General features: G+C 47.5%; 2 protein-coding genes across 4 annotated transcripts in view; one reads left to right on the top strand and one right to left on the bottom strand.

Annotated features, from left to right (window-relative positions):
- Nucleotides 1-10349, top strand: part of PARP12 (poly(ADP-ribose) polymerase family member 12) — a 39983-nt gene extending 29634 nt beyond the window's left edge. The window contains exons 8-12 of the mRNA XM_066362855.1: nucleotides 1415-1511; nucleotides 4716-4791; nucleotides 6678-6805; nucleotides 7623-7774; nucleotides 9053-10349. Coding sequence (XP_066218952.1) covers nucleotides 1415-1511; nucleotides 4716-4791; nucleotides 6678-6805; nucleotides 7623-7774; nucleotides 9053-9381 — 782 coding nt within the window. The 3' untranslated portion in view covers nucleotides 9382-10349. The remainder of the gene's footprint in view (nucleotides 1-1414; nucleotides 1512-4715; nucleotides 4792-6677; nucleotides 6806-7622; nucleotides 7775-9052) is intronic.
- Nucleotides 10350-12565: 2216 nt separating this feature from the next.
- The window catches only part of TBXAS1 (thromboxane A synthase 1), a 132094-nt gene continuing 117786 nt past the window's right edge, over nucleotides 12566-26873 (bottom strand). For 2 of the 3 annotated variants that reach the window (XM_066366180.1, XM_066366182.1), the window contains 4 exons: nucleotides 20524-20615; nucleotides 15757-15894; nucleotides 14073-14250; nucleotides 12566-12796 (listed from right to left, as the gene is read on the bottom strand). In XM_066366180.1, the coding sequence (XP_066222277.1) occupies nucleotides 12722-12796; nucleotides 14073-14250; nucleotides 15757-15894; nucleotides 20524-20615 (483 nt within the window). In that variant the 3' untranslated portion in view covers nucleotides 12566-12721. The remainder of the gene's footprint in view (nucleotides 12797-14072; nucleotides 14251-15756; nucleotides 15895-20523; nucleotides 20616-26873) is intronic. The other variant, XM_066366181.1, reaches the window with a different exon arrangement.

Raw genomic sequence — 26873 nt, 5'->3', positions numbered from 1 at the left:
TGAGCAGCAGGTTAACAGAAGGAGTTGTAGTAGCAGGGTCTGGAGCAGGCGTCCCCAAACTACGGCCCGCAAGCTGCATGTGGCTCCCTGAGGCCATTTATCTGCCTTCTCCCCCCCCCCCCTGCACTTCAGGAAGGGGCACCTCTTTCATTGGTGGTCAGTGAGAGGAGCACTGTATGTGGTGGCCCTCCAACAGTCTGAGGGACAGTGAACTGGCCCCCTATATAAAAAGTTTGGGGACCCTTGGTCTAGAGTATGGGCTCCCCTTAGAACATGGGGGGCCCACAGGAGTGCCTGATCTTGACCACCTGGGCGGTAGCAGAGGGCACACACAACTCAAATGCAGTGAGGTAAGTTACAGATAAATACAAATTAATATTAAGATGTTTTTTAAATGAAAAAAATTATTTTTGTACTCCAGGTGTAGGCAATAAGACTTGACCAAGTTTTCTTGGGAGTTAGGACATGTAATCTAACTTGGAGGAGGTATTTGTGGGTTTTCAGCTCAAAGGGTAAGGATCTTAGGGATGGGTGTGGGACAAGAAATTGCTCATTAAGGCCCTGGCCGGTTGGCTCAGTGGTAGAGCGTCGGCCTGGCGTGCAGAAGTCCCGGGTTCGATTCCCAGCCAGGGCACACAGGAGAGGCGCCCATCTGCCTCTCCACCCCTCCCCCTCTCCTTCCTCTCTGTCTCTCTCTTCCCCTCCCGCAGCCGAGGCTCCATTGGAGCAAAGATGGCCCGGGCGCTGGGGGTGGCTCCTTGGCCTCTGCCCCAGGCGCTAGAGTGGCTCTGGTCGCGACAGAGTGACGCCCCGGAGGGGCAGAGCATCGCCCCCTGGTGGGCAGAGCGTTGCCCCCTGGTGGGCGTGCTGGGTGGATCCTGGTCGGGCGCATGCTGGAGTCTGTCTTCTGATTGTCTCTCCCTGTTTCCAGGTTCAGAAAAATACAAAAAAAAAAAAAAAAAGAAATTGCTCATTAAAGATGGTACGGGTTTTACAAGGTTGAGAAATACTGCTATAGAGTCAGTTTAAGTAAGAAAAGTCATAAAAGTAAAATTATTATATTAACTCTAAATCCCACTGGCTCAAGATGTGATAATTTGGTCTTAGGCTGGGCTGAGCTCTTTTATATCCAAACTGGGAAAAATTGCTGAGCAAAATAATAGTTTAAACAAGATTGGAAGGAACAATTTAAAAGCACTCGTGTATAATTGATATGTCAATTACTAATCATTCATCTATTCATTAAACACAATCTCCTAAGGATTCCTATTTTCTTTATGAATATTTGAAATGGATAAAACTGCCTTATTTTTAACAGACTGACTTTGGGCTTTATACATTTGGATTAGCTTTCCAACCCATTTAATTTGTTTATAAAACACTGCTGTTCTGTGTGTGTGTGTGTATTTTTCAGACTTTATTCAGAAAAACGTGGCCTATGGCAAATTGAGAAAGGTTTGTCGGAGACCCAAGTATGTGTCTTCTCAGGAAGTGAAGATGAAGCAAACCTGGTAAGTGGCATTCGGGGAACTTGTCACTTACTGTGTGTATTGGTTGGCGCATGCTCTGCTGAGTACAAAAAAATCCTCCGACTAGCTGAGGCTTAAAGAGGTTTGTTGGCTGTGTAACTGAGTGCCTCAGCGCTCTCTGTGTCTGAGTTCTCTGGGCCTGGCCTTGGATCTTTTTGATTTTTTTTGTTATTACAAGTACAGTGCCACAAAGGAAGATCTGGTGTATGTGCTGTTTCATATTTGTGGGGGTGGGTCATCAGGTTACAGTCCTAAAAGGTCAGTGCAGGTTTCTTTTCATGGGGTTGGACCATCATGTACTCATGTTCCCGAAAGAACGAAGTGCCAGTTTCCCTCGGGTTTGCCAACGTAGAAGTCTAGCTCTTAGGGTTTTGCTAATCTCTTAGGTGGGAAAGGGTATGTCAGTGCATTTTAATTTGCTCTCTTATAAATAAGGCTTACTGGTTTTTTTTCTAACATGTAAGGGCCATGGACTTTTTCCCCCCTATGGACTTTTTGTCTTTTTGTCTATTTCTATCAACCTTTTAGTATTTTTCTTAAATAGAAGAGCCTTTTTACCTATCAGGGATCAACCCTTGGTTTGTTATATAAATTGCAAATATTTTCTCTTGGATTATTTGTCTTTTGGCTTTGTTTATGAACTATTTTATCATGCAGAAGTATAATTTGTTTAGTTAAATGTATCAGTCTCTTCTGTGTATTGCTTCTGGATTTAGAGTTTTGGGCAACTATGACTACTGCTCCTACTTCTGCAATTCATTTTTGATTGTTTCCCTTTGCAGAGTCTACTTTAGGCACAGTTTGGAAAAATCTTTTTTCTGAGACTGGATCTCTTTTGTCATCACTCTAATTTAGTCTTCAAGGGGCCATAAGCAGAGGCCACACATCAGAAATAAAAGTAGTTATTTTGGTTAAATTCAGACTAAGATATGAGTGACTCAGAAGCTCCCTGCTTTGTAACCTGAGAGTCGTACGTGTTGATGCAGGTGAAGTGTGCGGTTCTTTCTGCTAACCTGTGACGGGCTGGTTGTCATGATTTCAGCAGGCCAGTCTGCTTGGGCCTCCGTGGCCAACTGGGACTCTTCAAGATGGTCACTTTCAGAAACAAGCTCTCTATTTACAACAGTTAACAGGGTCACAGTAGATTAATGTAAAGTTCAAAATGGCTTTTTTTACGTCAGGTATCTAGTTTAGTTTCTTACTATTCCATCCTCCGTGAAAATGTTTTATTCAGGTTACTGGGCCTTATTTTTTCTTTTCCTACCTTTTAGGTATTTTTTCCCATTGTTCCAAAATAGGCAGTTATATTTTGATGTATTCTCGTCTTTTTGGATATTTTTGTTATTTCATTTTTTCCTCTTCACTGGTTTGGAAGTGATACATTGTGTTACTATTCTTTTAAAGGCCACACTAGAAATTATAACATGGGTTCTTCACTTAGGTATAAGTCAGTAAATTTGATTTTTCTCTTCTGTTAACTAATATAAGGACCTTTATATAATTTATTCAATTTACCTTCCTCTCAAATTATGTTAATTTAATGGGGCACTGTTATTTTAAGCTGTGAATCTGTCATTAAATTTACTCACATCATTACCACTTTCAGATTTCCTTAGATGACGGTCTATTGGAAAACTGTGTTGTGATTGTTTGAATATGTCTTTATTTTGTCCTCAATATTGAAAGATACTCTCACTGAGTATAGAACTTTTGGTTGTCATTTTCTCTTAGAACACTGATGATGTTATTCCACTGTCCCCTGGATTCCATTGATGCTTTTGAGAAATCAGTTATCGGTCTAACTGGTGCTTCTTTGTCTGACTCACTTTTTTTTTCCCTCTGGTTACTTTTAAGATTTTCTGTTTGTCTTGATGTTATAGATTATTATTATGGCATGTCTAGTGTGTGTTTTTATCCTATAGGAGAGTCTTTGGGCTTCCTAAACCTGTGAGTTGGCGAATCTCATTAGTTCTCTTTGAAGATTGCCTCCACCATGTTCTCTGTCCTCTTTTTAGATTTCACTTAGGTTCTGACCAGATTCAGGCCTTCTTTCTTCTGCACATTTCAGCTTCTCCTCCATATTTTCCATCTCCTTACTGCTCTGGACTATATGATGAATTTCATTTTCCATATCATTCAGCTCACTCATTCTCTCTTTAGGTGATCTGATCTGCTAGTAAGCATGTCCGTTGATGTTTAGTATCAAGGATTGTATTTTTTATTCCTAGAAGTTCTATTTGATCCTTTTTGGAATCCTCCAGGTCTGTTTATAGTTTTCTGCACCTTGCATATGTTTTTAGTTTGTCTTATTTTTTCAAACATAGAAAGAATGGTTGTTTTATACTGTGACTGACAATTTCAGCAACTTAATTCTTTGTGGGTATGTTTCTGGCTGATTCTTGCTCATGGAACCGTACTTAGTTATTTTAAACAGTACTATTTTCCTAGGAATGGTATTTGTGGGAGTTATTTGAGGCTTAGGATGCAGATTTCATGCCAGCAGGAATAGAAAGGTAGATCTAGTGTAGGTAGAACAGAGCATTCTGAAACTGAGTAGCAGTGACTTAGAAATAGTTTCCCAGTCCTGTTTCTGAACCCTTTGGGCCACATGTCTTTTAGAGCTCAGTTTTATTTTTATAAAGTTCACATGCTGCTTGTATTGCATGATGCCCTGTAATTCTGCAGTAAATGTATGCATAGTCACTTAAGAAAGATGGAGGCCACAGTACCCTCTTTCAAGTCAAATTTCTATTGCTAAATAAGTTTTGACATAATTTTATATTTTTATATGTCAATTATGTACACCTTTTTGAGGCTATTTGTAATAATAATTCAGAGCTCTTGAATACAAGTTTCAGAGGTTTTGAAATTTCAAAATCATTGGTAGGGGTTGTATGTGCTGCTTTAATCGTATTCTCTTTCCCATATGCACAGGAGTTGAGACATAGGTGATAAGTAGATCCCTCAGGCCTCTGATAGTTTCAGTCTGGGCCACTTAGGCAAAGATGAAAATGCTCTCACAAGATGGCTAGTGTGCTGATGTGCTTCCTCTCCTTCTCCCTGCTTTTATAAAATGAGATGCCGAGACTTGAGATTGGTGGTATTGGCTAGTGGAGGCCACCTGTGGTAGTCTGCTTGTGTCTGAGAACTAAATGTCTTATTAGTGTTTTTGTTTATATTTCATAGCAGTGTCACATTTCAAGGCCCAAAGAATATCCCAGACCATTGGGACCTCTCAGCCTTGCCGGACCCTGGCTTTCAGGTATGGGCCTTGCGGTGCCTTGGGCTTGGGAGGGGCGGGAAGTATTCTTTGAGACAGGTGAGTGTGAGTGACTGTGCTACTTCCTCGACCACTGAATTAGTTGTGAGGCTAGGGCTTGTGAGAGAGGAGGGAAGAAGTAGGTGGGGTTTTTCCCAGGGGTTGGAGATTTTTAAAGCTAGAGACCACCCAGAAGATGGCTGTGGTCCTGAGGGAAGAGGATATATTAGGGATGGAGGGTGATAAGCAGGAAAATTTCTAGAAAGGGTAGATATAAGGGGCTTAAGAGCTGGGCTCAGCCAGTAAAGACTAGTTTTCCTAAGCAAGAAAAGGAAAAGAAACCATGGGACAATTGGAGCCTGGTGAGGGGTACTGAGAGGAAATTCCTGTTAGATGGTGCCAGATAATAGAAGACAAGAGAAGGAAGTCACTTCAGCAGCTCATTTAGGGCCTGTCAGATTTTGGGAGCTGTGCTGAGTTCAGGAGAGTACTCTAGCCAAGATCCAGTGCTACCCCGTCTCTGGGGGCACTTGGGTGGCCTCTGAGAACTGGCTGCCTGCCAGGTACGTTGCATACCAGCTTTTACAACATGACTTCCACTGCCCTGGGAGAGCTGACCTTGTCAAGCGGTACAAAGCCCGCACAGACTCTGGCAGCACAGGTGAGACGTGGGAAAGGCTGGGTGAGCTGACAGCCGCACTCAGATGTCAGAGGACGAGGTGACCGTATTGAGGAGATCAGGGCAGGCAGCCCTGGGTCCACATCTGAATGATGGCTGGTGCTGTGCAGGCAGGGCTGGGAGACCATTCAGGTCAATGGGAACTGCATGTGAAGCAGGCCAGGTCAGGATCCTGGTATCGGGTGTGTCTGGGATGAAGCGTGTGCACAGACGTGGGACCGGGGGAGCGCTCGGGGCTATGCTGGGGAGTACTTTGGTCATGGGGCTGAGCAGCAGCCCCAACAGGAATGGAAGCCCATGAGGATCTCTGGTCTGGAAGGGGCAGGGCTGATTTCTGTACTTGAGGAAGAGGAGTTTGGCAGCATCCGTGAGATGGGAGCAAGGAAGCTAGAGTCCAGGTTTGGGTCGTGGGAGACCCATGGACATACGTACCAAGCTCTGACCATTTGTGGTCTTGGGCCGTGGAGTGTGGTGGTTATTATAAGGCTATTATTATAAGGCTGTGACTTGGGGGTCACGGAAAGGGATAGTATTGAGGGACTCCCCAGAGATCCCTAAATGGTCTGTCACTGAGTCAAGCCTCATGGAGCTGGGAACAGGGAGGCTGATTCTATAGTCCAGGCTGCAAGTGCAGGAATTTGTGCATTGCTCTTCTGTGTGACAGTTGGCTGCCCTTGATCCAGGAGCCTCTCCTGGCTTGTTAGAAGTGCTTTCTCCCAGGGCAGGCAGGAGCCTAAGGGAGAGGTGGGCTCAGCTGGAAGGGACACAGTGGCCATGCTCCTCAGTTGCCATGTGCCCGCCTGCCAGTGTGGCCTATCAGCACTTGTGTGGGGCGTTCACACAGCACTGCTGCTCATGGCAGTGTTTGTCTCCTCACCACCAAATGTATGCCTTCCACATTTGTTGACACCAACTCTGTGGGCTTGTAGACTACATAGTAGTCTGCCTTGTGTGGGTCAGAAGAGCAGGGACATCCTGGGGATACCTGGGATGGAGCTGATGTAAGCATCACATGCCTGTCCTCCAGCCAGGAGTCCCAGTGAACACAGATTGCACAGCTGTGTGCCCAGAGAGACTGCCCCCAGTGGGGGGAGTGGTGTTCACCCTCTGGGCTTGCTTCTGCGGTTCTCGCACTTCAGGAGCAGCCTTGGGAGGAGATTGATCTGTTTTATACTTTGATGAAAACAATGAAAATCTTTGACCCTTGCAGCTGATCACCCTCCATTCTTCCTCAGAAGAATATGAGAAGGTCTATAATCTCTTTAACCGTACACTGCCCTACTACATTCAGAAGATCGAGCGAGTCCAGAACTTGGCTCTCTGGGAAGTCTACCAGTGGTAGGTCAGGGGCTTGCTCTGGGCAGCCTGGTGACTCTGTCCCCTCACACCTTTACATAGTAGGCTGGCTGCTTCCCTGATATGCCTGGGGCTTCGGACACAGTCTAGATAGCAGCTCTTGCTTGCACAGTGCTGGTGGACTCGAACTGGGTCGGTGCTTTCTCACCCGTTTCATCATCTTCAGAGCTTGGTGCTGCATAGTCCCCAGAGACGAGGCGCAGAGGCTTGCAGAGGCACAGCCTGAGCATGTACGTGTGCTCTGCCTCTCTGCTGCCTGATCCGTAGGAGCCACCCATGCTCTGGACACGTAAATCTATTGTTCTGACAGCTAGGGAGCGGGCTCATTTCTGTGCCCTGTCAGCACAGGGCAGCAGGTCACCACCATGGCAGGCCTGGGCTCCTGCTGACTTGTCCCCACAGAAGGCTGGAGCAGTCTTATGTACCCTGGGCCCAGTGATGAAATCAGGGTGACTTAACGGGGCGAGATGAGACAAAGGCCCTGCTGAGCAGCATCTAGGAGCTCTGGCTCAGCCTTGTTGGGGGTGGGGGGGCAGGGGTGGGGACGGAGCTCCCTTCTCCCTGGCCGGCCTGCTCTGAAGGGTCAGGACACTGCTGGGGGCCAAGGGCTGTGGAGGGAAGGGAGCTCTGCTCCCATCTGGGCTCTGGGCTCCACCTTCCCCGCCGGAGCCTTGTGGGCCAGGCTCTGTGGCTCCTGGTCTCCTGACACTTCTGGTAAAATGTTTCCTTGGGTCGGGTGGCCTGTGTGGGGTGGGAAGTGCCCTCTCCCTCCAGCGTGCTTTCTCTCCCTCGATTACAGGCAGAAAGGGCAGATGCAGAAGAGAAACGGAGGGCGGATGGTGGATGAGAGGCAGCTGTTCCACGGCACCAGTGCCTATTTTGTCGATGCCATCTGCCAGCAGAACTTTGACTGGCGGGTCTGTGGGCTTCATGGCACTTCCTATGGCAAAGGTAAGGGCGAGTGCAACTGCCACTAGCAGAACCTGGCCTCGCCGCACTGCCCAGGGCCCAGGGAACCGTTTAAGTATAAATGGTGAAAGAGTTACATGATCTAAGGAAAAAACAGTATTCAGAAAACCATTTTAAAGCAGTTTATGGCGGGTGTGGGGGGGTGTTGTAAGCTGATGAGCCAGTTCACACTCAGGCACTCAGGGAAGAGTGGCCCCGGCCAGTTCTAGGGGTGCCCAGCTGTCGGCACCCTTCCTCTCACTCTGTGTAGCTGGGAGCCTGGCCCAAGGTTTGACCATGGGTGCTCTTGCTTAGGCTGGCGTTTTGCTTCTCTAAGGGGTGGGCCTGTGTCCTGTGGTGTGGGGGCCTCAGAACATGGTGAGCACAGTGGGAAAGGAGAAGGGTACCTACCCAGCCCTCTGCCTGCATTATTTTGTTAGACTAGAATGAACAGCTTGGATACACTCAGGTGAATATGTCATTCTAGCTCTATGGTGAGTTATCTGAATGTTCTCTTGTCTCTTGGTCATTTAAAAACTTTATCTGGGAATAATTTCAAACTCACAGGAAAGTTGCAAGAGTAATATAAAAAAAACTGCACAATTTCCTGCATATGTTTACCTACATGCATCTGTTTTAATATTTTGCCATGTTGGCTTTATGACCCCGCCCCCACTTTTTCTGAACCATTTGTAAGTAGGTGGCACATCGCATGTCCCCTCACCCTTTCACACCTCCTAAGGAAAGGCCTCGGTTCCGTCAGTTACCCTTTGGCCTTGATCTGGCATGATGGCTGTGGGGTTGTGGTGGACCGGAGCCAGGGGAGATTGTGAACCTAGATGTAGAGGTGGAAGCTTCCAGGGCAGCTTCTCAGGAGACAGGTTCATAATATCCACATGGGGCCGCCAGCACCTACAGGTGATTCCTTGTTTGGGTCTTGGCACCCCCCCCCCCCCCCCGCCCTGCCTGATCAAGTCAGCACGACATCTGTTTTTAGCTGAGGAAGCAGGTCTGGGGGGTAGGTAGTGTTCTGCCCAGAGAGCCTTACGATTTGAGCAACAGATTCAGAATGGGAAAGGAGTTTTCTGTCTCGGTGTCCCCTCTGATGTCCTGCAAGAGGGAAGGCTAGAGGAGGAGGGGAGGCTAGGGGAGGGCAGGGGGGAGATGCAGTGGTGGAGGAGCCCGGGCCGAGGGCACTGCCTGTGGCCAGGACGCCAGGCCTCTCCTCCCCGGCTGCAGCCGTCCTGCGAGGCCCAGCTGAGTCTATGCGTGTCCTTGCAGGGAGCTACTTTGCCCGAGATGCCGCGTATTCCCACCACTACAGCAAGTCCGACTCCAAGTTCTACATCATGTTTCTGGCTCGGGTGTTGGTGGGCGAGTTCACCCGGGGCAATGCCTCCTTTGTCCGTCCCCCAGCCAAGGATGGCCGGGGCAACAGCGTCTTCTACGACAGCTGTGTGAACAGCATGTCCGACCCTTCTATCTTCGTGATCTTTGAGAAGCACCAGGCCTACCCTGAGTACGTCATCCAGTACTCCACCTCCAGCAAGCCTGCGGCTGGGGCCTCCACCCTCTTCTCCCTGGCGTCCTTCTTGGGTTTCCGGCAATGAGCTTGGGGCTGTATTTTAGGCCTTTCACGTTTGTCTTTCTTGAAGTAGCCGTTTGGGAAAGGTTTTTTTTTCCTTTTTATTTTTTTAACAAGCTTTTAATGAACTGTTTAATGTTGACTTCTCAATGAAGTTATGTTCTTAATCTCTCACTGATGGTAGTTTTCGGTTTTAAGTCAGTCTTGAGCTCGGTAGTGGGCTAATCAGTAATGATTATAGGCGAGCCCATAATTGATTTTTACTAGGGTTTTATTTTTTACTCTTTGGTGACTTTGCTACTGATTGGCACCAGGCACAGATTTTCAGATATTGGAATTTTATGGATTGATTTTAATTTTAATAATTTTTGTCTTCAGGGACTCATTAGGATCTTGTTTTATTTTTTGTCAGAGTGACACAGTGCCTGTGGCACAGGAAAACCTGTCTTGTGGCGTAGGGAGGAACAGTCATTGTGCCTGTTACTCCTGCTCTAATCTGTGCAGCACTTCTGCTGCTGCTGGCCTTGGAATTGGTCCATATATGACATCAGACAAGTGGCTACTGTGGGATGTTGTTGAGCCCCTGCTGGTTTCCTTTGTCATGGGCCTGGCCCCTGAATGCTTGTCCCAGCGTCTTCCAAGTGCACGGGACATCTTCTGAATATGGGTTTTATGTCTTCATGAGCTTTGAATACCTGTGCTGCAAATGTCACAATAGAGTGCGGTAATAAAATAATATTTATCTCACGTGGGTGACGACTAAAGCCCATTCTTCCACATTTGTGTAGAGTCCCTGCTGGGGACCAGCACTTTTCTGAGTGTTGCAGTATAATAGAGCTGCTGTTACTGGCCTTGGGGAGCTGTGTGTAGATTGTTCCTGAAGCCGATGAAGCAGAGGGTTGAGGGCCTCTCACTTGCTGGGGCCTCTTCCACAGCCCTAGGAGAGGCCCAGTTTTATAGTTACATGAATTTTTATTAAATTTGCAAGAGTTACATCTTGGTATTGTTTTTCTTTCTTCCAACTCATAAAAAGTTCCAAGGCCTACAAAGTCCAGAATCACTGTTGAACACATGTGGACATGGAGGAGGTGGTTGTGTCCTCCACACTCAGCAGGTCATGGAGTCTCTGCTGGGCACTGGCTCCTCTGGTACAGGGGCAGAGGGGCTGGCAGGTGGCTCCACGTTATGAGGTTGCCTGCCCCTTCCCGCCTGCTATACCCAGTGGCCCAGGTTCAGTCCTCAGCAACAGGCTCCCCTCCTCACCTGCACGATCCTTCCCACCTTCCTGACACAGTGTGTTTACTCTCCACACCATGTCTCCATGCGGTTGGTTTGTCCCATCATTCTCAGATCCAAGCTATTTTTCCATCTTTGGAACAGGGATAGTGTTCCAGAACTTGACACAGGCTGGCTAATTAAGCCAGATGAAAAATGAGTTAAATGACCAGAAAAAGGAAGCAATGACAACACAACCAGGTCATGATTTTTAGAGCCCCCCTACCAATACTTCTTCCACATCCTGAGTAATCTTGAAATTTCATTCATTGCTTGGGTCGCTGGTCCTCCTGCCATGTAGGCGGGGCCCGAAGGGAGGGTCAGAGAACCATGGACATGTGCTGCCTGCTAAGTTTTCAATGTATATATCCTGATCCCATGCTCTTTAACCATCTGGTTGCTGGGAACTGAGTGGGAAGCAGGAGTGGTCCATTTGGGAATGCAGGTGGGAGGGGCGGCAGGAAGAGCCTGGGATGGGAGATGAGCAGATGCTCTGGAAAAGTCCGGTGAGCAATGAAGACTAAAACCAGAATTTGCTGACCTTTGAGAAAGCAAGTCAGGAAGAGCAACTCTTTGAGAGAGGATGGGGTCAATGTGGCCAGGTTGTAGGGTGGGGGTGGTGTTTCTGTGGCACAGGAGGGGGTGGGCTTTGTGATGGGAAGAAGTCACAATGACTGACTCAGAATGTTAATGCAGAGAGGTGGTGGGATCCAGGGCAAGGGATCTGTGGCAGCCAAGAAATAGTCATGAGGACCCAGTCAGTACTGTTGGCTGCCTTTCCTACCCCATGTTAGTGGTGTTGGGTGTCAACAGTGGGATTTAAACAGAGCTAAGGCATGCAGGGTGAAACATTGTAAGTCCTGGGAGCCCAGCCATTCTTGCCCATTAGGAAGCCTCATTGCTATGTCTGAAGATGGCGAAGGTGATGAGCTGGGGACACCAGATGCAGACCTGCACCTCAAATAGGGAACTGGTGCTCAGTTGCATGGGTTTCTATGATGGCTAAGGGGGTCAGGAGCTGGGGGAGATGGCCAAGGCAGTCAGGAGAGGCCGAGGGGCCACTGGGAATGGGAATGGATGGCTTTTCTGGGGAGTCTGAGCCCTAGGCCGGGCATCTTGAAGGGGCTGGTTCCAGAGATGAGCAGGTGGTGGCAGCAAGTGTGTGACGGGCTGGTGGGGCCTCCTAGAGGACGGGCAGCAGCCAGGGCTGGGCGACGCTGGGAAATAAGGCTGCCTTTCTTTAAGAGACTGTCCAGGAGCCCCCTGGGCAAAGCAGGGTCTGCATGGCAGACGTAGCAGAGCTGGATTCTAGCTCACCCGAACCAGACGGAGCTTTCTAAAGGTGGGTCTGGGTATCGCCTCCATGCTCACAGGAGGAAACTGAGGCACAGGGAAGTGGGAAGATCATCAGGCATGGCCAGATGGCTGCTGGTGACAGATCTGGGATTCACTTTGCCAGTTTTTTGTTGAATTTGAACTTCTTGGCAGTACAGTAATTCCTTTTACTAATAGTCACCCTCTGTACTTTTTATTCTTTGATCAAAATTAAGAAAAGATATGGTGCTCTTAAAATGAAAAGGTAGGCTTCAGCCTTTATCACTTTTCTGTGAATTGAGACTTACAAAGTCGGTATTACCCTACCTAGAAATATCAAAGCGTAATAAGACTCTTGTGAACCACGTTTGAAGTTGAGCTTATGAATGTCATTGTCTAAGTCAAACATCACAAAGCACCAGGGAGGCTGGAAAGGCTCGTGAACTGGTATCATGAAGTCACCTCATGAGTGTCCCTGTGTCCCCTGCCCTGTAGAGAACTTCCTTCAAAACCCCAAGTTCTCAGTCGTTCTGTCAGGACTACAGTTTTGCTTATTTATCAGCAATTTCTTATGAGACAGGTGGATCAGTTGTTCAACACCGTCAAAACTTTAAGTGCAACAAACATTTATTAAGCATTTAGGAAATGTTACATAAATGACCTTTTATACTTGTGTGCCAGGCACCCTTTCAATTAGTTAGGAGATGTTTCCCCCCAATTCTGAATTTCCACAATGGTTTTCTTTGAATTAGAAGTTGCCCTTGTAACTGATTGTGTCAGCGTGAGATGATCTTGATGTAGACGCCATTTTTTGGACTTAGGGCAGATTTGGATTCTAGCTGCAGTGGTACCTAAAATAGAGGAGATTGAAATATTTGTCACAGTTAACCACATCTACGGGGTGACCTCCTCAGAACCAAGCATGAAGCAGGGTTATAGAAATTCGGCTGATGGCTGAGGGGTAGCGGGTCCAGCAGTGAGCAAAGCAGCCTCCTCGCTGCCCCTGAGAACCCAGCAGAACTGCCTCTTCAGGACTGGGCCCGGGGGCCCCAGCAGCACTGGAGCTTGTCCCCCTTTCCTGGGTTAATAAAGTCCTGCTAGAGAGGTGGTGGTGGCTCACTTTGCAAATGAAGAGATGAAGGTTCGGAGAGGCCAAGTGACTTGTTCTAGTTCACATGATTAGAAAGTAGCAAAGCCTCAAACTCTTTTCATCTCTCCGTCTCCTTCCTTGTGCCAAGCCAGAAACTAAGAGGCCCCCTCTTGGAGGGGCTGTTCTGCTCATGTGTGCTGTGCTCAAGCCTCACTGCCCCTTATAAAGTTCTTTCCTTATATGAGGTAAGTCAGTGGTAGACTGGGGTCTTCGCAGAAAAGCCAAAGAAATACTCAAGAAGCAGGTCTAGACCTGTGCTATACTGCACAGTTGCCACTGACATCATGTGGCTGTTGAGTGCTTGAAATGTGGTAAGTGCAAAAGAGGGGCTGAGTCTTTTTATTTGACTTAAAATGAATAGCCACCATATGGCAAGCAGCTACTGCATTAATGTAGGTCTAGACAAACTTGAAACACCATTGGACTTCAAAAAGGAGAGGTCAGTTGGGACTAGCACAGTCAGAGAGGGCTTCCTGGAGGAAGTGACACCTGAGGTGGAGCTAGGAAGGGGAGAAGCTGAGAGAGCAGCACTTCTCAGGGGCCGCTTCTGGGTTTTAGGCAACACCAAGGGATTTGGAGGATGAGATTGGACTAGGGGTGGGACGTGGAAGAAATGACATTCAGGTCAGGGCAGCAGCCTGAGCAGGAAGGGAGGAGCAGGTGGGACCCTCGCAGAGTGGGTAGCTGGGCTGGGGAATGTACAATGAGCTCAGATGGGTCCTGGGACCCGGCAGGATCCAGACTCATGGCTTTCTGGAGCTAAGCTGGCTGCTGGCATCCAACAACAAACATGACAGACTTTTGGTTCCTGGCCTCATGGAGCCTGCAGTCCAACAGTGTGACCTCAGGCAAGGGAAGAGCAAGAGCATCACGAGGCCCAGCTTTGCTGTACAGAGATTAATAATAATAATAGTAATAGGCCAGCTTCAGCGCAGAGACTGAGCGAGCACCCCTGAGCCTGGAGCAGCAGGACTCACCTGCAGGGGGCTCACCTGAGTCTCCGGGCAGGCTTCAAACCGGAACTCACGCAGGACGTGGAGCAGCGTCAGCTTGACCTCTAGGAGCCCCAGCCGCACCCCGAGGCAGCTCCGGGGACCCCCTCCGAATGGCAGGTAGGTGAAGGGTCGCCTGCTCCTCTGGGCCTCTGCCGTGAACCTGCGGGACAGGGCAGTCAGGGGTGGCTCAGGACACCTGCCTCCCTTCCGGGGCCTCTTCAGCCATTGGGTCTGGCTGAGGCTCCCTGACATCAAAGGTGACGCTTTTACTAAGTGGGCCTAACCTCCACCGAAGCCAGTAGCATCCTGTTTTCTCTTGGACCCGTCCCTAAGCTCTGGAGCTGGTGGCTGCTAATCCGTGAGCTTTCGTGCCCTCCCCCCCTTTCATGCAAAGGTTCTGCTGAATTAAAGGAATCACCTGGAGAGTCAGGGTCGGCCTCCTGCCTTCCTACAATCCGTGTTGTTAATGAGCCTGTGGGCTCACTATGATCCTGAAGGATAAATGAGTCTTAAGGAAACCACAGCCCTCATCTGGACCCTTGGCTCCAACTTCTCCATCAGAGAAGTGACAGCAGCTGTCACCCACTTCCTAAGGAGAGGCCCTGGGCACTCGCCCTGTCCCGGACAGGCCCGCCGATTGTCTCCCTTGCACACATTTGCCTTTCTGGCTGAAGTTGTGAAACGCAGCCATTGCTAACTGTAGTATTTGAACCACTGAAGCCCTTCCTCAGAGGAATTGCCTGTCTGCTACCACATGGCAGCATATTTCTGTGACAGCAAAGCTAGGGAACAGCCACTGTTTTGTAATATCCCGTTCACTTCTTAATACCTCTGCACTCTTCTGGGCCAAGGAGCCGTTGGACTCACCTTTTCTCAACCTAATACTATTTATTTTCAAAGGTAATGCTGTCAGCTCTGCAGCTACTGTTTATAGTGCTGGATCTTGACCGTATGCCTGGGAGCTGCTCTGCAGCAGGGTATCATATTTATCTCGGTCCCACTGCCCAGTGTCCCTGTGACTGGGTTGCAGAGTTGTGGAGCTGGGTTGTGTTCCCCAGGAAGTTGGAATTGCTAACGGTGGAAACTCACCTGCTGCCTGGCCAGCCCTCCGCTTGCCGGCTCATACAGGAAGGGATAGAAAGGCTTTATTTCGAGGACGGGGTGTGGATGCCTGCACAGACATTTTAAATTTGGGAGCCTAACAATGAAGTCTGGACAGTGGATCAAATCCACGTAAGGGTCAGAAATGGGATCCAGGTCTACTATGCTAGCAGAGCTGGATCTCATGAATTCCTGGGGAAATCTGGTTGATCCTCTTGTTTTGGAGCAGGCTCCAAGTTTAAAGAAGGAAATGATGTTTTGTTACTCTCCCGTGCACACCTGATTCTGCGTCATTTCTTGGTTTGAACAAATAGAAGACGCCCATGTGAGATTGCCCTGTCTTCTGCAAGCAGTGGTGCTGAAACGCTAACTCTCTGGCTTCCGTGTGGAGCTTTAAAATATTACAATTATTTCCTTTGGGCATTATGCCTCGCAAATATAAGATTGCCTTGGCTTTTGACTGGGAAGACTTTACTGGATCTTTACCAAATCTGTGTCTCCCTGCAGCCACCTCTAATTTCCTCGCTCAGTCCCTCAGGGGCCCATTTGAAGGACCCATGCTCACCTCTTGGGGTCGAAGGCCTCTGGGCGTGGCCAGTGCTCCGGGTCGTGGTGCAGGGCACCCACGGCCATCTCGACCACGGTGCCCGCGGGGATGCGCTGCCCCAGCACCTCACAGTCCTGTGCCGCCTCCCGTGTGAACCTGCAGGGACATACAGGTCACCCCCACCTTGGTGCAGAGTAGAGATGAGGAGAGCTCGGGTGGGGGACATGCCAGGGCAAAGGAGGTATGAGTCTGAAGTGTGGAATGAGATTGGAGGACATGGGAAGAGGAGGCCCTGCTCTCTTCCTGGGTGACCAAGCCCTATCCCACCCCACCCCATTAACCCTCTCCTACCCAGCATCCTGCAGTCACTAGTCTCTAGACTCACTTGGTCCTAGGTGAAAACATTTGACGTTTCTTCCTTCATTCAACCTGAAGAGCCCATCTTATGCCTGGTGTTGGGGGGCACACTGGTGCCAGTCAAGGGCTTGTTTCTGGTGGGGGTTTGCATGGCCGTGGCCACACCCTCCCTACCTGCGTCAAGCCTCTTTTAATTGCCCTCACCCACCCCCTTGCTTTAGGAAGAGGAAATTTGGCCTCCCATTCATTGTCTATGGTGCTATGGAATATTTCTACTAGAGAAGAAAAATGCTGGTCAGATTGTTTATTGTATCAACAGCCATGGCATAATCCCATTTATGTTTTATTTTTTAAGGGCTAGACCATGTTTGTATATGAATAGACAAATTTGGAAGAATTTCTGAACTACTGCCACTGTCTCCTGTAGGGATGGGACTTGGGTGGAGAATGACAGGGACCAGGGGTGCCAGGTTTTTTTTTGGGGGGGGCCCTTCTATATTGGTTAGGTTTCTTTCTTTTCTTTAGGTTTCCTTTCTCCCTCCCTCCCTCCCTTCTTTTCTTCCAGTATGAGCATATTATTTTGGTAAGATAAATAATTATTATAAAAATTAAAAATATTCTGTGCTGGCTCTTATGGCAAATGGTAGGATGGGGCTTCCCTAAATGTTTTAGAGGAGATAAAATTATTAGACTAATTATAGTCATGAAAGAAATTAAGAGCAACCCAGTGCTCCTTGCAGCATTCATCAGTAAATCGTGAGCATTTCATAGCAGAGTCAAGAACGCAAAAGGCCAGGGCTGGTGCACCCCATTTAGAGTTCCAGCTACTCATGCAGTTCATATGTACTTGCAGCTGGTGCAACACCCCACACCTCAAACCAGAGGTGGAAGTGGGGGGCTCTGATGTGCACCATCTCAGCTCCACAAGAACCAAACAAGGTGACTCCTGATACCCCTTCTTTTTGATATTTATCGGAGGTAGCTTGGACCTGCAGGCAGGACCCCCTGGAAACTGGAAAACAGGGTCTACTCTTCTGTACATGGTTGGGCTTCTGTCTGGCTAGGTTAGGCCACATACAAGGCCAGAAAGATTTTTTTGAATTACACTGCATAGATCTTGGGCTCACATTAATAACTATTCAATAAGAATGATGTTTTTCACAATGGCCATTCTGAGTTATTTTTGTGAATGAGGGTGTGAGTCAAATTATATTAGTGCTTGGGAAAGGCTCTCAGGCTTTCTCTGAGATTTAAAGGAATAATGTTTAAAAAAGAATAGAATAAACTAAAATAATGGACTAGAATAGAAGAATAGAATAGAATAGAATAGAATAGAATAGAATAGAATAGAACAGAATAGAATACCTGGCCAGTTGGTTGGCTCAGCGGTAGAGCGTTGACCTGGCGTGCAGGAGTCTCGGTTCGATTCCCGGCCAGGGCACACAGGAGAAGTGCCCATCTGCTTCTCCACCCCTCTCCCTCTCCTTCCTCTCTGTCTCTCTTTTTCCCTTCTGCAGCCGAGGCTCCCCTGGAGCAAAGTTGGCCCGGGCGCTGAGGATGGCTCCATGGCCTCTGCCTCAGGTGCTAGAATGGCTCTGGTCACAACAGAGTGACGCCCCAGATGGGCAGAGCATCGCCCCCTGGTGGGCATGCCGGGTGGATTCCGGGTCGGGCGCATACGGGAGTCTGTCTGACTGCCTCCCCGTTTCCAACTTAAGAAAAATCCAAGAAAAAAAAAATTAAAAAAGAATAGAATAGAATAGAATAAAATAATAAAATTCTCACTCTCCTTACATTTACCCCAAATCCTATGCCTGGAGCCAAAGCAATTGACCTCTTGTCGGGGTGAGAATAATGGTGATTTGCCTGTCTCACTTCTGTGGTTTGATAACAGAAATCAGCAGGGGTAGCCTAATTAAAAATACCAGTGGAGTTGGTATAGGTAGGGGAAGGTGCAACCCAGGAGGTTATGGCTTGCCCAAGGTGGGGGCAGGGCCCGAAGCTGGTCGGTCAACCAGAAGCTCAGTGTTCCTTGCTCCTTCCACAGCTGCGGCTGGGCTCGGAGGGGTGGGGTGTTTTCCCGCCAACTAGCCCAGTGATTCTCACTGCACTGTGGGGCGGTCGGAGCCAGCACATGTGCCCACTGGTGACTCAGGAAACAGGAGCACAGAACAGTGCAGAACTTACCCACGATCACACAGCAAACCCAGGGCTGGGCCTAGACTATCTTGACTTTCTGTCTAGACCAGTAATTTTCAACCACGTGCTGCAAAAAATTAAAAAACATGCAACACCTGACTTGTCAGGGGCACTGACCTCTTTTCTCTTAGATTGTCAACTGAAAAAATGACAACAGCCAACACAGCAATAGCCATCTGGTGTGAATGAATTCAAATTATACTTTTTTTTTTTTTTTTTGGTCAGATCAGCAAAAACTACATTTTTTTGGTGTGCCGCAGAATTTTTAGCAATTAGTTTATGTGTACCATGAAATGAAAAAGGTTGAAAATCGTTGGTCTAGACCCATTGTCATTATAGAACTCTGACACCACAGGACACTTTATGAGGGAATTGTAACAAATTCTTCCAGACCCTCTGGTTTCCACCCCGCCCTCTAGTGAGATCCCCGTATGCTGCTTCCCTGCAGCGGAGCCTCCACCCACGTCCTGTGCGGGGCTGCTTATAAAGCATGAGCCAGAGAATTGGCCACATTTGGCATTCAAGAGCCTGTTCACTTTGTCACTCAACATGTTGTCTATTCAAGGTCCCATATGATGCATTCGTGATTGAGCTGAGATCCAGGAAATGACGTGTCTTTGATGAGTTTATACACTTTCCTCCCAACAGAGAACAAGATTGTTTAGCTCAGTGGGGTTCCCTGGGTGCCAGGATCCTCAGCCACCAGACAGGCCCAGCCTGGAGAACCAGCCATCTCGGGGCACCTGTAAAGGCTTCTTTCCTTTCGATGGTCTCTGCTCTGTTGTATCCATGAATGTCTAGTTTCAATTTTCTTTTAATATGTATAGCAGTTGTCCAGAGTTCCTTTGGAAGGACGTTGGGTATAAATCACGTAATGACAGTTTGCTCTGTAGTTCCCCCCAAATCAGGGAAGGCCTGTAGAGTCATTCTTAACCCTGGTGTCAGGAGAGCAAGGTGGACCCTGGCATTACCACTGCTCCCAGACCAGGTGACAGAAACCTTGTGCATGTGGGGACCACGTGATTTGATTCACACCCTGGAATTCTCTACATTCGCTCTGAGTCTGAACATACTGGACAGAATCTACAATCCTGCCCTCTAGTTATGTTTTCTGGAATATAATTTTAAGATACCTTTGAATCATTGCCTTTTTTTATTTTATTTTTTAAATTTTTATTTTTTTTAATTTTTTTTATTTATTCATTTTAGAGAGGAGAGGGAGAGACAGAGAGGAGAGACAGAGAGAGAGAGAAGTGGGGGAGGAGCTGGAAGCATCAACTCCCATATGTGCCTTGACCAGGCAAGCCCAGGGTTTCGAACTGGCGACCTCAGCATTTCCAGGTCGACGCTTTATCCACTGCGCCACCACAGGTCAGGCCCTCATTGCCTCTTTTTAAAATGGCAAAAGATAATATCCATGTAGTTCATGTGGTGTATTCACTCACAGGAACGTGGATGGAATTTGTGATGCACAGTGATATGCTTTGTGTTGCTTCTGTTTCAAGGGCCTGAAATCTGGCCACTGTTTCATTCTCTAAGGGTCTGGGGAACCTTGTTTAGGGGGACTTTGAGAGCAGCAAAGGGCCTGATTCCTGCTCTCAAGGCACGCAGTATGGCTGGATGGACACTGGAGAATGTGGTTGAAACGTGTCCAGGAACATAGCACAAAGTATCATTAGAGCCGACAGGGCTAGGGAGGGGAGGCAGCGAGGAGCCGTGCAGTGTGAGCGAGTAGTCAGACCTCCCCGAAGAAGTGAGTTGTGGCTTGGATCTCCAAGGACGAGACAGGCGTGGGTTGTTAGGGAGCAGGGAGGTACATCCCATGCCTTGGGTGACCCCCCTGGAATGTCAACTCCAAGGGCATGGGCTTTATCTGGTTTGTACATGATTGATTTCCCAGGGACTGGCACAGAGCAGGTGCCCAATAAGGAGTTGCTGAGTGAAGCAAAGAATGAATGGGCCTGGGGAATAGCAAAAGCCACCTGAGGCTAGGAAGCCAAAGTGGGTTGGAGAGGAGGGTCATGTCAAGAGAACTATTGCTATGGTTACAGTGCTGAAGGCATTATGGCTGATGGCCCCTGGGGGTACAAAGAAACCTAAGACTTTGCCTCCAGGAGTCCAGCATTGGTGATAACACTGGGTGGTGATGACTGAGGACAAGCAAGGACCCCAAACAGTGAAGCAGAAGGGACCCCGGGGTGCAGGGCGGGTGGGGGGCTGTGAACCTACCTGAAAGCCGGTGGGTACATCCTCAGCGTCTCTGCGATCACCATGTCCAGGTAGGGCAGGCCTTCCTGAAGGCTGCAGTACTCAGGGGCTGTCTGACGGAGAGATCGTGACAAAGGAAGAGTGTAAAGTTAGACCAAGTCACGCAGCCTTCTGTCTTTCCAATTTTATCAAACACTAAAATGGAAACCCCACAAAATCAGCAGTTGACACTACCCAAATCCCATTCAATGAGCACCCCATGTATTCAGTTGAGCAGAATATTCTCTTGTGTTTGTTTTATGGTGCTCTACGTTGTTGAGGACAAGCAGGCTCAGCGGGGAGCTTGTGGGGGGCTGTCTCTGAGTGTCATATAGAGAAGTTTGGTTATAAAACATCATTGGCATTCATTGAGCACGGATGGTGTGGCAGGCTACGTGTTGTGCAGACACTACCTTACTGAATTCTCCCAGCAAACCAACCAGGCAGCTGTTAGACGAAGAAACCGGTCACGTAGGTACTAACTGGTACATTGTAAAGTTAAAAGACAAATAGTAAAATAGCGCGCACGCACACACACACACAAAATTTACAACACCTATAAAGGATTAATAGTAGTAAAACCCAAAGGGCTAAGAAGGGAAACTCGTTAGGAAGTGGTCCAAGGCTATGAAGAGGTAACACAGAAGAAGAGATACAAGTTGTCACAATGAAGAGTACCAGCGAAAACAGTGGGTTCATTTGTCACCCATCAGATTAGGAAGAGGGGGGAATACTGATTAGATGCTGGGAGTGAAGGTGTAGAGACCACAGTATCCCATGGTGGGGGACCTTGACATCCCCCAGGTGACTTCCACTGGAGTGGCACCGTCTCTCTGGCCCTCACCCTGCAAAACGACATCGAATGAAATGACATTATCTGAGGACCTGCTGTGTTCTGGCACAGAGGTCTAAAGACCTACTGTGGGTTTGGTGGTGGTGGGGGGCTCTTCCGAAAGAAAACATGTTCACATAGGCTAAGGGAAATTTATATTACAAAGTCATCATTTATTCTTTTGCTGGATGAGCATTAAACTTTGCTTCTAAGCATTTGGCTTAATTTACACATGTATGCATCCACTTGATCCAGCAGTTCTGACACCCAACATTAGATGCAGCAGATAAATTTTCAGTCATATGGATGTTTGGGCCCTGCCTCCCCCCAAGGGATTTGATGGTTGGTCTGAAGCAGGACTTGGGCCCCATCTCTTCCTGTGAGTCCTCCCGCCTCCCAAGTTCTAATGTACAACCAGGGGCGTGAGACCACTGTGTTAGTCTTTCCGTCTGTCTGTGACTTACGATAGTGACCGTCTTTGTGGGACGGGGTGGAGGGAGGCTCAGGCCTCCCAGGCAAACAACGCAATTTATGTCCCTGTCCCATTTACAGACCAGTTCACCCACTGGGACCTTGTTTTGCCTGTCCCTTGTTCTTTCAGGAAATCGGGACAAGGAGGTTCTGAGCCTATCCTGCCAGCAGAGGGCAGCAAAAGTATGGCAAATGTGGACTCCCCAAGCGGCTGGGCCCCCAGAATCACACATCAGACCCCAAGGACCTTAGAAATCATAAATCTAGATTCTTCATTATAGAGTCAGGAAAGATGAGACCCGGAGAGGAAAATGTGTGAGAGCCCCAAGTCTCACAGATAGAACTTGGAATAGAAACCCAAGTGTTTACTCACACAGCAATCCCCTGATGAACACCTACTGCGTGCCAAGCGCTGGGCTGGGCGCTGGGAATCCGAAACGATGAAGTCTCTGCTCCCCGGGGAGACAGACTTCTAAGTGAGTCATTATACCAAATGTGGGCTCAGGAACGGGAACTGTAGCTCTCTTTGGCAGCTCATTTATTTATGTACTCATTCAACACATACAGAGTCGGAGCACACTGTTGACCAGGCACGGGGACGTCACTTTGAGACCCACTGACCCTTCCCATCATCTTGGTGCTCACAGTCTATCTCAGGGGACAAACAGTGGGGAGGGCTTTAGAATGGCCATCATGGGCATGGTGGGAGAACAGACGAGGGACACACATCCGGGCACTGGGGACCGGGCAGGCAGCTAGGAGGAAGTGATGTCTAAACAGAGATCTTTACAATGAATGAGAATGGGCCAGTGAAAAGTGGGTGGGCTTGTTTGCATATTGGTCCAAATAAACCAACTAAAAAAAAAGAAAAAAAAAAGAGTCAATCACAGGACCTTGAACCCTGAGTGGATATCTGATGTGCTTAGGAAATTATGGTTTATTTTTAGTATGATGTTGGTACAGTGGTCATGTTTTAGAAAAGAGCCTTTTTCTTGTAGAGGTAATATATACTGAAATATTTACAAATGACATGATGTGATGCCTGGGATTTTTTTTTTTTAATGGAAGTGGGAAGCTCTGAGGTTGCTCAGTTGGTTAGAGCATCGTCCTGAAACACCAAGGTTGAGGGTTCAATCCCCGGTCACGGCACAAACGGGAAGCAACCAATAAATTCACAGCTAAGTGGAACAATAAATGAATGCTCTCTCTCTCTCTCTTTATCTCTTCCTCTCTCTCTCTCTAGAATCAATTAATAAATTTTTAAAAAGGAAGTGGGGTAGGTTGGGAAATCACATGAAACTACAGTGGCCATAAATTGACACTGGTTAATGATGGATGATGGGTTTATCAGGGGTTCACGCAATTAGTCTTTTAACTTGTATAGGTTCAGGTTTTGCTTCCTAAAAGATTAAAATACTAAATAGAAATTTAAGTAACAATTACAGGGGAGAACAGCCTATGCAAAGACTCTGAGATAAAATGATAGTGTTGGGCTAGCTGAGCGGGAAAGGGGCCACTCTGAGCTGAATCTCCGACAACAGAGAGCAGTTCTCCAGGCACAGAAGGCAGAAAGCCCTCCCAGGAGGGGGCAACCATTTTGGCCATGGCAGAAGAAGTCAATGAAATGTGGAGGGGCTTGTACCTCATGGTGGAGAGCTGTTAAAAGCAATGACAAAGTGAGTTCTGCTCTATAGGCGCTACATATTTTTCTTTGCCATCTAGAAAAAAACTAAGAGAGAAAAAAAATGAGGTGGGGGGTGGGCGAGAATTCATTTGAAGTGGAGAGGAGAGATGTGTAGGAAAGAACTTTCTTAACTGCTGGGACCTCCAGGGAGTCCTGGAGCGTCAGGAGAACTTGGGGAGGGGGTCTAAGCAGAAGACTCTCTTATGGCAAGCCAGGAAGTGCTTTAAGTGTCTTCCAAAAGATAACATTGGAAAGTAGTTTCCCCAGGGTTCTCCCCAAAGTCCTGCTGCACAGACAGAGTAACTCAGAATCAGACTTGAGAGGAGGACTCTTAAAGTCAACCTGCATGGCCTCAGCCCCAACAAAGGGTTCTTCTGCAGCCTCACCCCCTGACCTTGGCCATGCCTCAGAGTAGTCACCAGGTTCAGCCAGGGGTTCCATGCTTCATTCATTGCCCATCAGTTGTGGCCTTGGGCAGTTGCCAAGGCAATATCAACAGGTCACCTGGTCTATGAGTTGGGGTCATGACGGTTCCCCACCCATCTATCAGGGCAGAGTAAATGAGACAGTGAAGGTGAAAGGTCCTGGAAACTGTAATGGCCCAAATGAGCTGTTAATACTTCCATTGGAATGTATGCAGCAGCAGAGAGCTCATTTTATATGAGGTCTCTGTTGTGTATTAAACTACTCTATAAGGACGTGTCAAAGAGGAAAGCGATTCTACAGTCCAATAGGATCGGCTTCAGCTCGGGCTTATTTTATAAAATAAGTAATTGTGTCCTTAGAAGGTTGAAAAATAAATATTAAATGCTTACTAATATTTTACAACGAGAAGTAGCGATTAAATATGGGGAAAAACAGAAATTAAAGAAGTAAACCAAATCTTCGTCTTCGTGGTTTACCTTCTCAGTCCAGAGTTCCTCATTTTCCACTTATATTTTATTTTCAGCAGGCAGTAACTTCTAATTTTATTTCTAAGGTTCTTGGTCTCTTAGGTTTTTGGGTGTTTTTTTTTTATCATAGAGTTTAGGATCTGTAAACCAATATTAAAATGCAAGAGATAAACCTGAAGGTTCAGGGAACTTCATGGAAAATCTATTGTAAAGTCTTTAAATAGGAACTCACGCTGCTCTTTCCTGTTAATATCGCTTTGCTACATTTGGAGTTTTGTGTACCGTTTTCTTTGCAAGCTACAAACATACACACAAGCACACACACACACACACACACACGCACTGAGTCACTCACACCTACATACATGCCCCAGACATGATGTGGAGTATACGTGAGAAAATTAAAATGTCATTGCTTTCAAAAGATTTTTTCTGGAGATCCAGGGACCAAGTAGAAAAATGAACATTTTCCTCTTTTGCTAAAGGAAATAGAAGTGGCGGTGGCTGCAGGTTTGTTCCTCCTCCCATGTAGGCGCAACAGCAGCCTGAAACGTGATTGGTGAGTGCTCGCCAGATGTTGATGGACTTGGTGTTCTATAAAGCGGGTTGAATTACCCCAGCCTCGCCCTGCAGGAGGCAATGAACTTGAAATCCCTTAAGATGCGACATTCTGACAGAAGGGCAGCCATGGGCAGTCCAGCCAGATGAAGAATAAAGATTTCCATCCGCTCCGACTCTCCGGGGGACATGGGACTATAATAGGAAACGAATCCACAGAAAATGTGGTGACTTTGGCTTTGCCTTTTTGCCCTCTAACCCAGAAGAAAAGCCCCTCCCCTTGCGGCCAGTCTCCAAGATGAGCACTGAGCCCTCTAAACGGGGATGGGGGGAGGGGGGTGGGAGGTGCACCGAGGCCCTTTCAGCCCTGACTTTTCAGCTTTGAGATTCCAGAGATGTGTCTGACTGAGCTGTGTCAGGTTTGGAGTGAGAAGCAATGGAAGGGAGTGGAGAGTGGGAGGTGGGGGTTACGAATGGGTGGGGGGTGTCTTTCTCTCAGCATCGCTGGCTTGCCTAGAAGCCAATGCCCAGAAAATCCTACATGCTAGTTTAAAGAATCTGGCGGATGCATGTAGACATGCATCCATACCTTAGAAAAAGTAATTAGGAAAGTGGATCTAGCATCTATTTATAGCTGCTTTGAAAGGAAAGAAATAGACCCATCTCACATAAACACATAGCTTATTCCAGGTGCTCTGCATTCTGGGGTCCAGGCCATTAAGGGATTAAGTGAGGAGATATAATGAGAGAACATAAACCAGCCTGTGTATACAAACTCACATACACATGCACACACTCCCACTATCGACCCTCACTGCTCACGGCCTGGGTTGAGCTTTATTGATAGCACTGACCCTTGCAGGAATTCCTGTCTTCAGAGATCTGTGATATTAATTGCACTTTGCCCCCTGCCACGTTTTACTGCCCCCCGAAAGGATTTTTACATCTGTTATATAATTCAGTCCTCACAACTGCGCTGTGAGGTAGGTAGGGCAGTTTTTGTTGCCTACTTTATTGAGGGAGAAAACAGAGGTTCAGAGAGGTCTGTGGCTTGTCCAGAGTCACACAGCTAGTAAATAGCAGGGTCAGAACTATAATAAATCTAGATTTTCAAATGCCAAGGATTTCCCATCATGCCGTGCTGCCTAGACCTCCCTTTGTTCCTTCCTCCCTTCCCCCCTCCTCTCCTTTCCTTCCTTCGTGTGGCTCAGTGAATTTTCCCAAAGCAAGCACACCTATGTAACCAGTGTCAGCGCAGGACATGGAAGATTTCCAGCACTCTGTAACTGCTCTCCTGACATCTCACACGGAAGATTACTTTTGCCTTTTACAAAACTTTACACAACTGGCATGTGCAGTATGTAGGTGTCTGCGTCTGCCTTCCTGTGTCCAGTGTTGTATTGTGTTGTGTGGTGCCTCACAATCTCTTCCTTTAAAATGTGGATTAACATTTGAGCTGTTCCCAGTTTGGGGGACAGTATGAGTAAACTGAACATTCCTGGATGTGGCTTTTGGTGAACATATGTGCACGTTTCTGTTGGGCATGCACAACCTAGGACTGGAATTTGTGGGTTACAAGGGATGTGTAAGTTCGTGGATGTTTCAAATGGTTTTACAAATTGGTTGTGCATACTGCCTAAAATTTTAACACCGAATCTGTTGAAAAGCAGCTTGTTAACACCTCAGTTCCTTCGATTTTCTCTCATGATGGTTTCCTCCCTCTCTTCTCTGCCCGCCCCCTCCAAAGTGCTGAAATCTAATCATCATCTCTATGCCAGCGGTTGAGAGAAAAAATAGTGCATTATTTTGGGAACTGAGTTATTTATTCCTATAGTATGTATGTATGTATGTGTAAATATGTGTGTGTGGGGGGATAAATAAAACACACTAATTA

Source organism: Saccopteryx leptura, chromosome 2 (genome assembly GCF_036850995.1).
Source record: "Saccopteryx leptura isolate mSacLep1 chromosome 2, mSacLep1_pri_phased_curated, whole genome shotgun sequence".
Taxonomy (NCBI): Eukaryota; Metazoa; Chordata; class Mammalia; order Chiroptera; family Emballonuridae; genus Saccopteryx; species Saccopteryx leptura.
This window is presented reverse-complemented; position numbering and strand designations above follow the sequence as displayed.